We start from the raw sequence: 15,567 nt of genomic DNA, 5'->3' as shown, positions 1-15,567 counted from the left end.
TCAAATGTTCTGCAGCTGCTAGATAGTTACCAGTCCTGAATGTAGTTTGAGTTCGTGGTTTGATTTCACAGCTTGGGATCATAGTTCGTGGTGGCTAACTGGCCAAGAAAGCGGGGCACGAGGAAGGGCTGGGTCTCTGTTGGGCGCGCACCGATGCCCCTTGATGTTGGAAGCAGAACGTTACCCAAAGTCTTCCATCTCACCCATCTTTTTTATAGGTTTTTAGTTTGAATCCAAAGTCTATAGGTCTTGCTGTGTCATGCTGCCTCTGGGTTCAGTGTGATTGATCACCCGTCAACTGCAGACATGACTTTCAGCCTGGGACCTGGCTTTGATCTTCCTTCTATTGTACTTTTGTTCTTTTCTTTTTAGGGTGGACTCTTCTTACTTGGTTAGAGCTGTTGTCTGCATTTGAACTTTATTTCATCAGGACAGGCTGGCGCTGGAGGTTGATTCCATCATCCATACATACCTCATTCACACATCTAAACTAAACTAATAAGGTTACAGCAGGGTTTTGCAAAAATGAAGGTTGCAGCAAGCTTTTACAAAATGGAGTGAGCATTCTAAAATGGAGTTTGGGACAATATGGACATGTGTAAGGAATGGCAAACAGTGAACAAAAGTTACAATATAGACAATGTGACAGGGTCGGGCCAGATGGCTATAGGAGAGTAATAGAAGGCAGATATATTAGCCCCAGGCTAAGTAGGTCCCTTTTCCCTGGGTAAGGTAAAAGGGAAGGTTCCAGAACAATCAGGAACCTTCTGGAGACAATTAAGGCAGGCTGATTAGAACACCTGCAGCCAACCAAGAAGCTGCTAGAATCAATGAAGGCAGGCTAACAAGGGCACCTGGGATTTAAAAAGGAGCTGGCTTCAGTTTGTGGTGTGCGTGTGAGGAGCTGGGAGCAAGAGGCACTAGGAGCTGAGAGTGAGAACGTGGACTGTTGGAGGACTGAGGAGTACAAGCATTATCCGACACCAGAAGGAAGGTCCTATGGTGAGGATAAAGAAGGGGTATGGAGGAGGCCATGGGGAAGTAGCCCAGGGAGTTGTAGCTGTCGCACAGCTGTTCCAGGAGGCTCTCTAGACAGCTGCATTCCACAGGGCCCTGGGCTGGAACCCGGAGTTGAGGGCGGGCCCGGGTTCCCCCCCGAATCCTCCCAACTCCTGGTCAGACACAGGACGAGTCGACTTGGACTGTGAATTCAGAAAAATGGAAAGCAGAGGGCGGCCGTGAAGCGCCAAGGCGCGCAAATCCTCCCGTAAGCGCATGACCCACCGAGCGAGAGCAGGAACTTTGTCACAACAAGTATCGTGAATGATAAACAGTGAGCAGAAGTTACGATGTTGAAGCAAAGGAGGACTTGTGGCACCTTAGCGACTAACAAATGTATCGGAGCACCAGCTTTCGCGAGCTACAGCCCCCTTCAGCCGACCAGCGGACTGCATGCATCCGATGAAGGGGGCTGTAGCTCGCGAAAGCTGGTGCTCCGATACATTTGTTAGTCGCTAAGGTGCCACAAGTCCTCCTGGTCTTTTTGCGGACACAGACGGACACGGCCGCTCCTCCGAAGCCGGCCACGCAGGGCAACAGCAGAGCGCCAAGGGCCTACGGGCCACGCAGGCTGGAACGGCCACAGGGCAGGTCTCAGAGTGGTCGCCCCGCTCAGTCTGTATTCGCAACAAGCCACACCCCCTTCCCTTAGGCCACGCCTCCCGCGGAAAGTCCCGCCCGCTTCCAACAGCCTGGCGGCGGACAACGAGCCACGCCCCCCCCGGCTAGGCCACGCCCCCCGGCCCTCCCGCCCGCGGAGCCCCTGTTCCCGCGTGACCCCTGCCGCTCCGACAACCAGTCCCGGTTGCTGTGGTGACCAAGCCCCGCCTCCCGGCTGCCTCTTCCGGCGGCCCGCCGTTGCGGCGTGGCCCTTTTGCAGCAGCGGCGGCCGTAAAGCGCAGAGGGCGGCCGGGGGCGGCGGCGGCGGCTGGTTGGCTTCAGCTCCCTCTTCCCCCCTCCTGCAGAGAAGCGCCCCGCCCTTGCCGCGCGTGAGTGCCCGGCCGGCCCGCGGGGCTGGGAGAGGTGGGGGCGGGGCGGGGCGGCAGGGGGCCGTCCCTGGCATTGGTGCGTGGCGCTGGGGGCAGACACCGGGCTGGGATCGGGGGCAGGGTGATGGGGTTGGGCCACAGGGTGTCTAATCGCCAGGTGTGATGTGGGGCCCTCGGGATCCCTCCAAGGACCTAGGCGGTTGTATCAATCCCGGGCAGTTACCCCAGCCGAATCCCAACTCTGGTGTCAACTTTTAGCTCCCCAGATACAAATCCTCCCCCCCCCCCCATGAGGTTTCAGTCGGGCGGCTCCTTGTTTGCTTCTTGTGCTGCCCCGCTGCTTTTGTGCCCCACCCTGAGTCTGGCTGCATCTCCGCGCTGGACCAGGGAGCCCTGTATAAGCAGCCACCCGACCCCAAAGGTGGCTGGCTCCCTGCCTCTCGGCCTTGAGTAAGGGATCCCTGCAGACATATAGTTGTAAAGCGCTTGGGAATGGAAGGTGCTATAGAAACATCAGAGATTTGTTCATCAGATTTCTTTTATTATGTATATCGCAGTAACGCTTTGCAGCCTCAGCTGTGCTCAGGACCCCATCGTGCCAAGCACTGCAAAGACACCTCATAAGAGACGGTACCTGTCCCACAGAACCGAGTATTTTGTTCTCCTTTAGGACGATGGATTCACGCTTCACTCGTGGGAAATCTGCCATCCTGGAGCGGTCTCTAACCCGGCCAAAGACAGAGGTCAGCCTGAGCGCATTCTCTCTGCTCTTCTCCGAGATAGTCCAGTACTGTCAGAACCGGGTCTACTCTGTCTCTGAGCTCCAGAACAAGCTCTCTGAGCTGGGCCAGCAGGTGGGAGCTCGCATCCTGGATGTGCTGGTCATGCGGGAGAAAAATGGCAAGCGGGAGACCAAGGTCATCAACATTCTCCTCTTCATCAAGGTGACGGTGTGGAAGGCCTTGTTCGGGAAGGAGGCGGACAAGCTGGAGCAGGCCAACGACGATGACAAGACCTACTACATCATCGAGAAAGAGCCCCTGATCAACACGTACATCTCGGTGCCCAAGGAGAACAGCACGCTCAACTGTGCCTCCTTCACAGCTGGCATTGTGGAAGCCATCCTCACCTACAGTGGCTTCCCCGCCAAGGTGACAGCCCACTGGCACAAGGGCACCACCCTCATGATCAAATTCGACGAGTCCGTCATCGCGCGAGACAAAGCCCTGGACGGCCGCTGAGCACACTGCTGGGGAAGCTGGCATGCTGCTCTTATGCATGTGCACTGTGTAACTAAAAGGACTGTACTAGGATGTCCTCAAAGGGGTGCCTGGCTGGTCTGGTGCAGGCTGTGCGCAGATCAGAATGAACCCGCATGAAGCAGAGGGGGGCCTCAGCCCAGTTCCAGTGGAACACATCTCCACATCATATTAATTGTCCCTCCCTTCCGCTCCCCCACCCCCTGTTCAATTCTTGGCTTCTGCCAAGGATGCCAACTGGCAGCCAAAGATGCTTCTACACTGCAGCTGGCAGTTGTTGTTCTCAGCTCGGGTAGGGATACGTAGGCTAGTTCTGATTGAGCTAACATGCTAAAAATACCCAATGTAGTGGTGGTGGCACAGGCGCGTGGCTGGGGCTAACCACCCTGTACATAACTAGAGTCTCGGACAGGATTGTGCTCAGGCAGCTAGCTCAAGCCGCAGCCCCTGCCAGAACATGATCCCATCTGAGATCCTAGGTACATACTCTGGTGGTTAGCCCTTGCTGCTGCAGTTTTTAGTGTGCCAGCTTGAACAGAGCTAGTGTGTGCATCTCCACCCGAGTGGGAATTACACCTCCCTGTTGTCTGTAGACGGACTCAGACTCTGAACTCTGCTCTTGCTATGAGATGATCTCTCCCGCGTGCAGAGCTGAGATATGTTGGTGGGGCAGCATCAGGAGGCTTTTTCCCATGTGCCCAAACCCCTGCCTCCAGAGCTGATGGGAGAGCAGTTGCCCCACAGGAGGTGGGTGTGTGACCTGTTTTTCAAGATTGGAGAAAACTAAAACTTTCCTCAGCTTAATAAAATAAAGTCAGGAAGTGCTGGTTCGTGGGCTGCAGCATCTTTACACCTAGGCTGCTGCTTCTGCTCTGGCCTATTTCAGCAGTTCTGACTTCTGCTTTCTGACTGCTTGTGTATGTGGGACTCAGCGTGGTTCTTAGTGGGACAGCCAGCCACACCCCAGAATCACTCGCTCAGCCAGCTCCAACGAGCTGCCCTGGTTGGCAGTCCTAGCAAAGCCCAGCAGTGAACACCCCTCTGCCTTCTAGAGCGGATCCCTCCAAGGCAGGTTTGAGACACATTGGTGGGGAGGGACGGGGACAGAGTTTGTGTCAGAAGCTTCCCCTTCTGCTGCCAATGAAGCCGGTTCTGAATGGGTCAGTTAGTCTGAGGGTTAAAATGGAGCTTTTTGTGGGGCCCAAATCCAGCTTTTCCTTTCAGAGCATAGCACGCTCATGCTTTCAAACCGCAGCATGTATGCTCAGTGCCTGGTGAGGATGGAAACACAAAACTAGACATCTTTACCATGCCAACAGCCAGACTGTTCCCAGACGAGATTTAACATGCTTCTTGCCTGAAAGGTGACCTGCCATAGGGAACACATTCTCTGTTGCTGCTGGTTTACAGTGTATGGAGGAGATCTGAATGTGGGAGCAGTGGGGGTTTTCTTCAAAAACTTGATACTTTGTTTAACCTTCGAAACAGCTGAGATGTGATGTCTGGCAGCCTCTGCTCTTGCTGGAGAAGTTGTTGCCTCTAAACATTCAGCAGGCAATGAGTTGTGATACCTTATTCCACCCCCTTTTTAATGAAAGGGACATGACTGGCTTGAAAACAAATTTCACTAAAAACTCTGCATCTGTGACAGTTGTGAGTAACTCCTAATATCACTTTGACGGGAAGCAGTTTGCAAAGAAAAGAGACTCCCCTTTTCAGCTCCTTTCCTTTGTGCAGCAATTCCATGCCGTCAATTTCACTATTCCTCTGTTGTCAGTTTCTTCCTTGCTGAAAAGAGCATTAAAAGCATCAACAGAAAAGCAAGCTTTCCCTCCCCCTCACACATCTTTTTCTTTTTTCTTTTTTTTAAAGGAACTTGAGTTAAAATGGAAATTTTCAGAATGTTGTTATATAAAGGGAGGTTCTGTCAAAAACCTGAATTTCAAAATCCTCACGTTGACAGTGAGCCCCTTTTAACCAGAGAATCTGATGCTTTGGATCTTTACCAAGCTGATAATTTTTTCCTAGTTAACAAACTAAAATTCAGTTTAGTTAAATGGCCTTTTTTCATTTCTCTCTGTCATGTTATTACCCTCCCCCATCCCCATTTCAAGTTCATCGCTCATTCCTTTGCATCCCATGGTTCACAAAGAAATGGATTGTTTTGCATTCTGTGTGTGGTGGTTTTATTGATCACTTTTCTATTGTACATTCTCTTTGGGGAATGAGTGCTGTATATGATCTTGGAAAAGCCTAGCAGGACCTGTCTAACTCTATAAATAAAATCAGTTTATACCCAGCCTGCATGTGCATGTGTCTTTAGCGCTTGTGTCTCAAAGCAAGGTTTTGTTCCAGGCACCGCTAAAGTACAATACCTTACAGGTTCTCACAGTTGCGGATTGTGTGGATCATCTCTTGAAAGTGAGTGTGTCACATAGACATTTCCCCTCTGTTTTAATTCTTCTGTGAGCATCCTTCTGTTCATGATTGCTTGCCCTCTGACAGCTAAGGCACTGTCATCTTCCTTATCTTTAAGCATACATTCCACCCCTTGAATTGTTTACATGGAAGATTAATGTTAGGGTGTTTTAGCTGTCTTTAGTACAGTGGGAAGTTCTGTTACACAGTGCCAGTTACTGATGTCCAGAGTTTGCATAGAATGGATGTACTGCTGATGTGTAGGCAGCCCAAGGGACACCCCAGAGTCCGTTGCCTGTTGCCATTGGTATGACTGTAGCGCTGAGAGGCCCCAACCCAGGTTGGGGCTGCATTGGGTTGGGTGATGCATAGACACACAGGGCTTGGCTTAACTATAGTGCCAAATCAGCACCGTGATCAATGCAGCCGTGGCAATTTAGCAGGTCTGCTGAAGACATAAGTCTACGGGAAAGCGCTCTCCCATTGATGTAATTAATCCGCCTCAATAAGAGGTGGAAGCTATGTCAATGGGAGAGCATCTCCCGCTGACATAGCGCGGTGTAGACGCTGCATTAAGTTGATGAAAGTTACATCGTTCAGGTGCGTGGTTTTTTTACACCCCTGAGCAATGTAAATTGCATCAACTTACATGGTAGCGTAGACAAAGCCAGAGTAAGGCACAGCCCCTGCACCAAAGAGATCACAGTGGAAGCAGACAGGCAAAAGATGAGGGGAACTGACTTGTCCAAGGTCATGCAGCAGGTTGGCGGCAGAGCCTGTGGAAGCATACTGGTCGCCTGACTCCTAGCCCAATGCATCATCTGTACGTTCCAGTTAGGAGGTGTTGAGGGAAAAGCTAATATGTGCAGAGCTGGCACCTTTTGGTGCCAGCCACTGTCTGTGCAGCACAGACCGCAGCACATTTGGGGAATCGTTTCGGGCCTTGAAACTGTTGTCCTTCCTGTCTTTGTGGTATGCGAGGCACGTTGTGTAACTGCATGTTCTGTTTTAATGATAAAGCTGTTGACATTCTCAGAACACGAGAAAGCACTCACCAGAGAGTGGCTGAGGATGGGGTGAGGATGGAATTCATTGGTTAAGGGTGCCGATGCACGAGGGCAGCACGCGATGTCAGATGGTATATAAGCTTTGCATAAACTGTATACGGAGTCCCCTCCTGACTAGCGGGGGGGCACCATGCTCGAGCGTAATACATTAAACACAGACTGGAAACTCTGCAGATCTGGACCTGGTTTTTGGTGCCTCGGCCTAAAAACTTGAACCGTGCGTGGCCGATCAGGTATAATTCGCAACAGAGGTAATTAGTCACGTTCCCCAGGGTGTTCCTTTCAATCAAGGAGAGGAAAGGTGGTCAGCCAGGAAACACTACATATCGAAACCATCACATCCCCTTTCCCACCCCCTCAGGTCCATAAGTTACTGGCACAAATCAAGACAGCTTGATTACTGTAGCTTCCACCTGTCCAGAGCATGGCCAATTGGGCAGCTTTCTTTAGAAAGCTAAAGAGGACAAAGGCCCAGATCACAAAGGTGCTTAGGCGCTTATGGCTCAGGTTTACGTACCTAAGTTCTAGATTTAGGCTTTGCTGTGATCCACAAAACTTCCAATCCCTGTAGGCACCTAAATTCATTTGGCACCTAATTTTTAAACATAAAGGTTCCCTCGACACCTGTGTTTTTGTCTCTGGGAATGTGAATGGCAGCATCTAGCCTTCTGGCTGCCTCTCTTCCCCCTAGCCCCCATTCACGAAGCTGGGGAAGATGGGATTCCAGCTAAGTTGCAGTTGGGGCCTGATCTGGTAGGGTGCTCTGAGGCTGCCTACTGGATCAGGTCCCACTCAAAATCCAGTTGCTGGAGGAGGTGGTTCTGCCCACCTAACCACTTTTAGCCCAGGGGTTAGAGCACTCACCTGGGCTGTGGGAGACCCCATTTCAATTCCCTCCTGTTCCAAGGGAGATTTGAACAAGGCTCTCCTACCTCTCAGGAGTGTGTTCTAACCACTGAATAATGGGATAATCTAATGTGGGGAACCCTCAGTCTCCTGTTGAAGCTCTTTGGTTAGTTAGCCACAGTGGAACAGCTTCAACAGGAGAGACTGAGGGACCCCCACATCAGAGCAACTCAGTGGTTAGACCTTAGAGACTAACAAATTTATTAGAGCATAAGCTTTCGTGAGCTACAGCTCACTTCATCGGACGTGAGCTGTAGCTCACGAAAGCTTATGCTCTAATAAATTTGTTAGTCTCTAAGGTGCCACCGGTACTCCTTTTCTTTTTGCGAATACAGACTAACACGGCTGCTACTCTGAAATCAGTGGTTAGAGCATGTGATGATGATGGGTGATCACTCGTTACCGAGTATGATCATCTTCCATGGGAGTTATGGGTCCTCAGGTGGCTAATAAGGCCAAACCTTGAACCACAAGCTCTATTACAATGAGGGCAGATGTTTTCAGGCTCAGCAGGAGCCTGTTGACCATGACTGGAAGCCAGTCTCTCCTTCCGCCTGCGCCTCTTGTCCTCTTCAGCTTGTTGGTGAGCAAGTTCAAAATGCAGGGGACCATCACGTAGGACTTCACTCCATTTTAAGCGATCCTGGGCAAGTGCCTCCTAAGTGTCAATGTTAATATTACACTTTTTTAGGTTATCCTTCAGCAAGTCCTTATAACACTTCCATTGTCCACCCACATTATGGTGCCCTTCTTTCAGCTGAGAGAACAGGACCTGTTTTGGGAGGCAATGGTCCAGACAATGTGACCAGTCCAGCGGAATTGCTGACGGATGATCATTGCCTCGATACTGGTGGTCTTTGCCTCTTCCAGAACACTAATATTGGTGTGCCTGTCTTCCCATTTGATCTTCAGAATCTTACAAAGGCAGAGCTGATGGTGCCTCTCAAGGACTTTCAAGTGGTATCTACAGGTTGTCCAAGTTTCGGACCCATACAACAGTGTTGAGAGAATAATGGCTTAATAAGAAGTTTGGTGTCTGTTCAAATGCCGTGATCTTCAAAAACCCTGTGCCATAAACAAGAAAAAGCTACACTAGCACAGCTCAGGCGATGCTGAATTTCTGCATCAACATCTGCCTTGGATGAAAGATGACTTCCAAGGTAGAGGAAATGATCGACATTCTCTAGTGCCACTCCATTGATTTTGATAGATGGGGCATGTAATACCTCATTTGGAGAGGGCTGATAGAGCACTTTAGTCTTCTTGATATTAAGAGTGAAACTAAGACATGACTAAGCATCGGCAAACACATTTAAGATAGTTTGAAGATCTTTCTCAGAGTGGGCAAAGTTACATTGTCATCAGCATACTGAAGTTCCACAAAAGATGTTGTGGAGATCTTACTCTTGGCTTTCAGCCTGCTAAGCCTGAACAGCTTTCCGTCCATTCTGTAAATGATTTCAACACCAGCTGTAAACTTCCCAGCAATTAGGTAAAGAATGATGGCAATAAAAACCAAACATGGTTGGAGCAATGATATAACCCTGTTTGACTCCTGTTTGTACTTTGAAAGGTTCACTCTGGGAGCCATTGCTGCTCAGAACAGTTGCTTTCATGTTATCATGAAGCAATTTTAGGACATTGATGTATTTATCAGGACATCCAGTCTTAGAAAGTACAGTCCAGAGGGCATGGCAATTCACTGAATCAAAGGCTCTAGTTAGATCAATAAAAGCCATGTACAGTGGTTGGTTTTGCTCCTGACACTTTTTTTGTAGCTGCCGTGCTGTGAAGATCACATCCACAGTTCCACGACATGGTTGGAAACCACTCTGTGACTCCGGTAAAATTTCTTCTGATGGGTAGAAGGCGGGTTGCAAGGATCTATGCCAGAACTTTGCCTGCAATGGCTAGGAGGGAGATACCACAATAATTTCCACAATCCACTTTATCCCATTTCTTGAAGGGGGTGACAATCAGGGCATCCCTCATTTCACTGGGTATCTCCTCCTTTATCCAGATTTTAAGGATAAGCAGGTAAAGCTGCCAAATTAGCTCTGGTCCATCATCTTTAAAGATTTCAGTGGGGATCCCATCTAGACGTGCTGCCTTGTGTTTTTCATTTGCTTGCTGGCATTGTGTACCTCATACAAATTGGGATGGTCTCTGAGCTCATCCCTAAATGGTCGTTGAGGGATTTGCTCAAGGACTTTATCTGCAACCATAGAATTACAGTTAAGGAGATCTTCAAAATGTTCTTTCCAGTGAGAATTGATGGCTTCGTTGTCCTTTGGAAGTGTGGAGCATGTACCTGTGGGGTGTCCACATCCTTTCTCCCCTGCACCAGGAAGGGAGAGGTGTAAATTGAACTGGGAGCTCCCTCATCCCAGGGGAGTGCTCTAACCCCTGGAATAAAAGTTGTATGGTAAGCAGCAGCACCACCTCCTCTGGCCAGTTTTGGAAGGAGCAAGGTAGGCACCAAACTCATTCCCACAAGAACTGATTTAGGTACCCAAGCCGGCTGATTCAGACAGTGGGTTCCCGTTTATGACTCATGAAGCAGAGCCCTGCAGCCTGGACTTAAGTGCCTATCTCTGAGAGAGGTTGGGATTAGGACCCATCCTGTCGTCAACATCTCCCTCTCTTATTGGCTAGGGTAGGTGGCTCCCCACCTTCTGGGCTGACTTTGTGGATTGCATGCTAAGGCAACACCCGCTGCCCCGTCCCTCATTGCATAGGAGCCTAACTCAGGCCTTGTGGATTGCAGGGGAGTTCCTATGATTTGCTAAGCATCACGCTGCTCAGTGGCACAGTGCCTGAGTCTCTTTGTGGAGTTGGACCAAAGTAGCCACTGAAGCTCTGCAAGGGTACCGACCACAAGGGAAGCTGAGGTTGTCTCTTGGGTGAAAATAGTATTCACACAGCTCTTTACACTCCATGTACCTGCTCCGCAACCTGTCCGGGAGGAAGCATTTTCTTAATGCTGCCAACTTTCCTTGGCCACTTGCTAGAGTTTCAAACATACACCTTTGTGCTGTAAAATCTCAGCATAGCCAATGCCTTGTCCTCCTTCAAACACCTTTAACATGAGGTCTTGTGTGCTGAGTCTCACCACTGGCCATCGTGTTCTCACTGCTGCCTCATGCAGCTGTTTTCTTATAGTTAGACTGGATGCTCTTTGGAGCAGGGACTGTATCTTTGGTATGTGGCTGTACAACACCTAGCACAATGTGGGCCTGGTCCATAACTAGGGTTCCTGGGTGCTACCATAATACACCTAACCAATAATGTACAGCACCTAACACAATGGGGGCCTGGTCCATGACTGGGGTTCCTGGGCACTACCGTAATACACCTAACTAATAATGTACTGCACCACACAATGGGGGCCTGGTCCATGACTGGGGCTCCTAGGATTTACTCCAGTATAACAAATTAGTGGTAACTCCAGGATTAGCATTCTGGCCCATCTAAGGCCTTGTCTACACTACACAGTTTTGTCAACAAAAGTCAGGTTTAGTCAACAAAACTGTGGAGGTGTTTGTGACAGGTTCCCCCTGGGATGCCATCTGGAACTGGGGTACCACTGAGCCCACCTGACCCAACAGCCTGGGCTCCCTTTACATTATACTGCTGTGACAGGCTCTCAAGCCCCCTTCAGCACACATACAGATAGGGACACACCCAGCTGCAGCTACACACACATGCTGAGATCAGCTCTGCATGGGAAGGCTCAGCTAAGGCACCTCCCAGTTCCTAAAGCACGCACCCCCCTCTGGAGCATAAATCCAAAATTATACAGTCTTGCACTGCACAGAGAACTGTACAGCATAAGCTCATAAAATTCACCCCCTCCCTCAATGTGGAGAGGAATATACACAGCTTTCTGCCCCAAGTTATGACTCCTACACACAGGACTCATCGAAGCATGCAAGGGCATGTGAATAGATCATGTGGTACTGAACTCCATCTTGTGCCTGGACTTTTCCACAAATTGTGCTGCGGGCTTTGCTTGTAACAATGCGTTTCCCTCCACATGGCAGAAGCTATAAAAGGCCCTGGAAACATCTCCATTTTGCCTTTTTCCTGCTCTGATCTTTGGACTATGGACTTATACTAATGGGAGCATTCTAACAAAAGGACTGAGGACCTTCCAAATCATTTAACAAGCCAGCAGTTTATGCCATCCCTGCTTCAAGCCTGATTCAAGAACTTAGCAATTATTATATGTATTTGATTCCTTTAACTAATTTTAACTCTAACCTCTTTCTTTTCTCTTATAAATAAATCTTTAAATATTAGATACTAAAGGATGGCAACTGCATGATTACTGGGTAAGATTTGAGTTATATGTTGACCTGGGTATGTGGCTGCTCCTTTGGGATCAGAAGAACCCTTTGGCTGATGAAATTAGTTTTAAATAATCACTCATCATTGAGTCTAGGATCTGGGTGTTGAATCCAGGATTGGAATATCTAAGGAGGCTGCCGTTCTGACTTCTTGTTAGCCAGTGTGGTGAGACACAAGTTTACTTTTGTTGTTGGTTTGGTATATCGTATGGAAGAATAACCACCAGTTTTGGGGTGTGTTTGCCCTATTTCTCAGCACTTTGATCTGAATCTGGTATTCTCAGTTGTGACCCACAGAGGCACAGTGACAACAACTCAAGAGACCTTCCCCCTGTCCTCCCCCATGTCCTCCGCCACCCCCCCCCCCAATTCTGGGACAGGGTGTATGCTGGGAAACAGTCCAAAGGCAACAGGGAACTTGTAATGGAAAAGGGGTTTTACTGAACCTGAAAAGGGAAAGCTTGCAGTTGCACGGTTCTGCGTTTTTTTCTGTACATTGCTTCCCCTGTTAGTTCATCTTTGAGTCTGTGCTTTTTCCATCAAATACATTTTTTGTTTATTTTTACCCCAGGTCGGTCTCTGTTGGGCAAACTGTGTGGAGTGTGTGTGCAGGAGCTGGTTTCCTGCCGTTGGGGGGTGATGAGCCAGAGGGAACAGGTGAGAACTCGAAGTGAACAGATTTGGGAAGACGTGCATCTGGAAGGGTGACTGGGGTCATCCTGCAAGAAGCAACCAGGCTGGTGGAAGCCAGAGCAAGACCTTTATGCTTGTGGGCTGGCTACGGATGTCAGGGCTCTGAGCCACAGCAGTACAGCATTAAGGCCCCCAAGGGTACAGAGCAGGCGGTGACAGAACCCGGTATTGACGGTGCTCCCCAAAGAGTCACAGCCCCTCTCTCCCCAGGCAGTGTGACCGAGTGAGTGGTATTCCAAGAACTGTCACTTTGCACCAACATTTATGGCTTGTGTATCTCCTTATACAAGTGAGCAGCAGACGGTGACCTGTGGGAATCAGCTGCTGGGACTGAATACTTTATTGTTTAATAATCCGATCCAAAGGCACCAGTACTTCCCCCAGAGCATTCCCAGGGCCCAGATTCATGCTCACACCCCACCCTTCCCAGCTGGGCGCTTTGGAAAGGGCCCTGGGAAGAGTGGGGGCTATGGTGCTGCTGGGCTGCTTTCCAAGGGCGTCTCCCCTCTGGCGCAGTGGCCCCCTGCCCTTGCACTGCCTGAGTAGCTGCAGCCTGATGTTCATAGAGCTACACCAATCTGCTCAGGTGCCAGCTGACAGTGGCCAGTTCCAAATGCACGAGCTGTACAGCCTGCACCAGGTCCCACTGCATGCGCCCCTGCTGCTGCTGCATGACTCTGAGCCTGTCCTCCATGTGAGACAGCTGCTGCCCTCTCTCTTCTGCTCCTCCTGCTTCAGGGGGATAGAGCCAGAGGCCTGGACATGCTGGGAGGCACATCCTAGCACCCCATCTTGGAGGCGTGAGGCTGACCAGAGACACCCAACCTCCAGTGTCAGAGAGAAACTGGAAGTGGACCAGATGCACCCAAGCCCTGGGGTGAGAGAAGCCACTTCAGAGAAGTGAGATAGGACACGGCTCCCATTTCTGCTCTTGAAGGCTTGTGGCAGAGGATGCCAGGGCTCTCTGGCTGCCTGCTGTGATGGGGGACGCTGACTCAAGCCCACTGGCCTGGGGCTTTCTGCTGCCTCCAGACTCATGCTGTCCTTGCTCAGGGAGCCTTGGTTTGTTGTCTTGCTCTGGCTGAGGCTGGAGTGATTGCTGCTGAGGGCGAGCATCCCAGCAGGGCTGAAAGACTAGGACTGCAGGTAGGAGTGGTCCTCCTCGGAGCAGGACATGGGGAGGGAGGGAGTGGCATCGGTGAGATCTGCGTTAGAGTCCGGCTGGGGCAGGAGGGGTACCTCATTCTGCCCTGGACAGTCTGGTGCTCCTGTGGCTGGTATGCAGCCTAATGGCAGAGCTACCATGGTCTCTTCTCACTGGGACTGCGTGCGTGGGTTCTCCAGTGTAATGTGCTTCCTGTAGCAAGAGGAGACTTCCCAGGAGGAACAGGAGCAGGGGGTGGGACTTTCCTAAACACAAAGAAACCCGCCCTTAGCGCCTCTGAGAAGCAGCCTTCTCTGCATTGAGATAGGGGAGGGACTGACTGGCACAGGTGCCCCAGAGGCTCCTAACTTGCTATTCACAATGTTGATAAATGCAAAGTAATGCACATTGGAAAACAATCTCAACTATACATACAAAATGATGGGTCTGAATTAGCTGTTAACACTCAAGAAAGAGATCTTGGAGTCATTGTGGATAGTTCTCTGAAAACATCCACACAATGTGCAGCAGCTGTCAAAAAAGCAAACAGAATGTTGGGAATCATTAAGAAAGGGATAGACAATAAGACAGAAAATATCATATTGCCTCTATAGAAATCCATGGTACATGCACACCTTGAATACTGTGTGCAGATCTGGTCACCCCATCCCATAAAAGATATATTGGAATTGGAAAAGGTACAGAGATGGGCAACTAAAATGATTAGGGGTATGAAACAGGAGGAGAGATTAAAATGACACGGAATTTTCAGCTTAGAAAAGAGACGAGTAAGGGGGGATATGCTAAAGGTCTATAAAATTATGACTGGTGTGAAGAAAGTGAATAAGGAAATGTTATTTAGTCCTTCACATAACACAAGAACTAGCAGTCACCCAATGAAATTAATAGGCAGTAGGATTTAAAAAAACAAAACAAAGTACTTCTTCACAGTCAACCCATGGAAGTCTTTGCCAGGGGATGCTGTGAAGACCAAAACTATAACAGGATTAAAAAAAGAACTAGATAAATTCCTGGAGAATAGGTCCACCAGTGGCTATTAGCCAGGATGGGGAGGAATGCAACACCATGCTCTGAGTGTTCCTAGCCTGTTTGCCAGAAGCTGGGAATGGGCAACAGGGGATGGATCACTTGATGATTACCTATTCTGTTCATTCCCTCTGAAGCACCTGGCCTTGACCATTGTCGGAAGACAGGATACTGGGCTATATGGACCATTGGTCTGACCCAGTATGACCATTCTTATGTAAAAATTAATTATAGTAATAAAAATGTTTAGTACAGAAATTCCCCAACATAATGACCTCTCAAGATAGCAACGATGTGAAATAACAATCTTGGCAAATAATGCATTTTAAAAATCTTGGCCTACTAGGAAACATATTTATATAAGTTTCCATTCCCAGTCACAAAACTAGCATTCTGGAGCAAAGTCGCTAAAATATAGTCCAACAAACAAATGTTTATTTAACGTGCCCCTCACTTTTCCCTCCACTGTACCCCACTCACCGGTGTTGTCCTCAGAGTTCAGAGGTGCTTTCTCGTGAGTACACCTCCCAGGTGGGGGTCAAGAAGGCACCTTGCTCGTTCCTCCAGTACTTCCCTTTGTTTTTTTTAAAACCTGCTGCCTATTAATTTCATTGGGTGACTGCTAGTTCTTCAGTA

The 15,567-nt window shown here is 49.3% G+C and overlaps 1 protein-coding gene across 2 annotated transcripts; it reads left to right on the top strand.

The window, feature by feature from the left end:
- Positions 1–1,836: 1,836 nt before the first annotated feature.
- Positions 1,837–5,606, top strand: TRAPPC5 (trafficking protein particle complex subunit 5). 2 transcript variants are annotated; one of them, XM_038379336.2, is made up of 2 exons: positions 1,837–2,048; positions 2,719–5,606. In XM_038379336.2, the coding sequence occupies exon 2, from the start codon at positions 2,723–2,725 to the stop codon at positions 3,287–3,289; it is 567 nt and encodes a 188-aa protein (XP_038235264.1). In that variant the 5' UTR covers positions 1,837–2,048; positions 2,719–2,722; the 3' UTR covers positions 3,290–5,606. The 2 variants fall into 2 exon arrangements, with proteins under 2 accessions (XP_038235264.1, XP_038235263.1); XM_038379335.2 differs by having other exon boundaries at positions 1,894–2,048; positions 2,606–5,606.
- Positions 5,607–15,567: the final 9,961 nt, after the last annotated feature.

This window comes from Dermochelys coriacea, chromosome 20, assembly GCF_009764565.3.
Source record: "Dermochelys coriacea isolate rDerCor1 chromosome 20, rDerCor1.pri.v4, whole genome shotgun sequence".
Lineage (NCBI taxonomy): Eukaryota > Metazoa > Chordata > Testudines > Dermochelyidae > Dermochelys > Dermochelys coriacea.
The sequence above is the reverse complement of the archived record's forward strand: the minus strand, read 5'-3'. Positions and strand labels throughout refer to the sequence as shown.

Bases quoted from the DNA above. Each gene is read 5' to 3' on its own strand.
- TRAPPC5 (XM_038379336.2), top strand. From the start codon at position 2,723: ATGGATTCACGCTTCACTCGTGGGAAATCTGCCATCCTGGAGCGGTCT.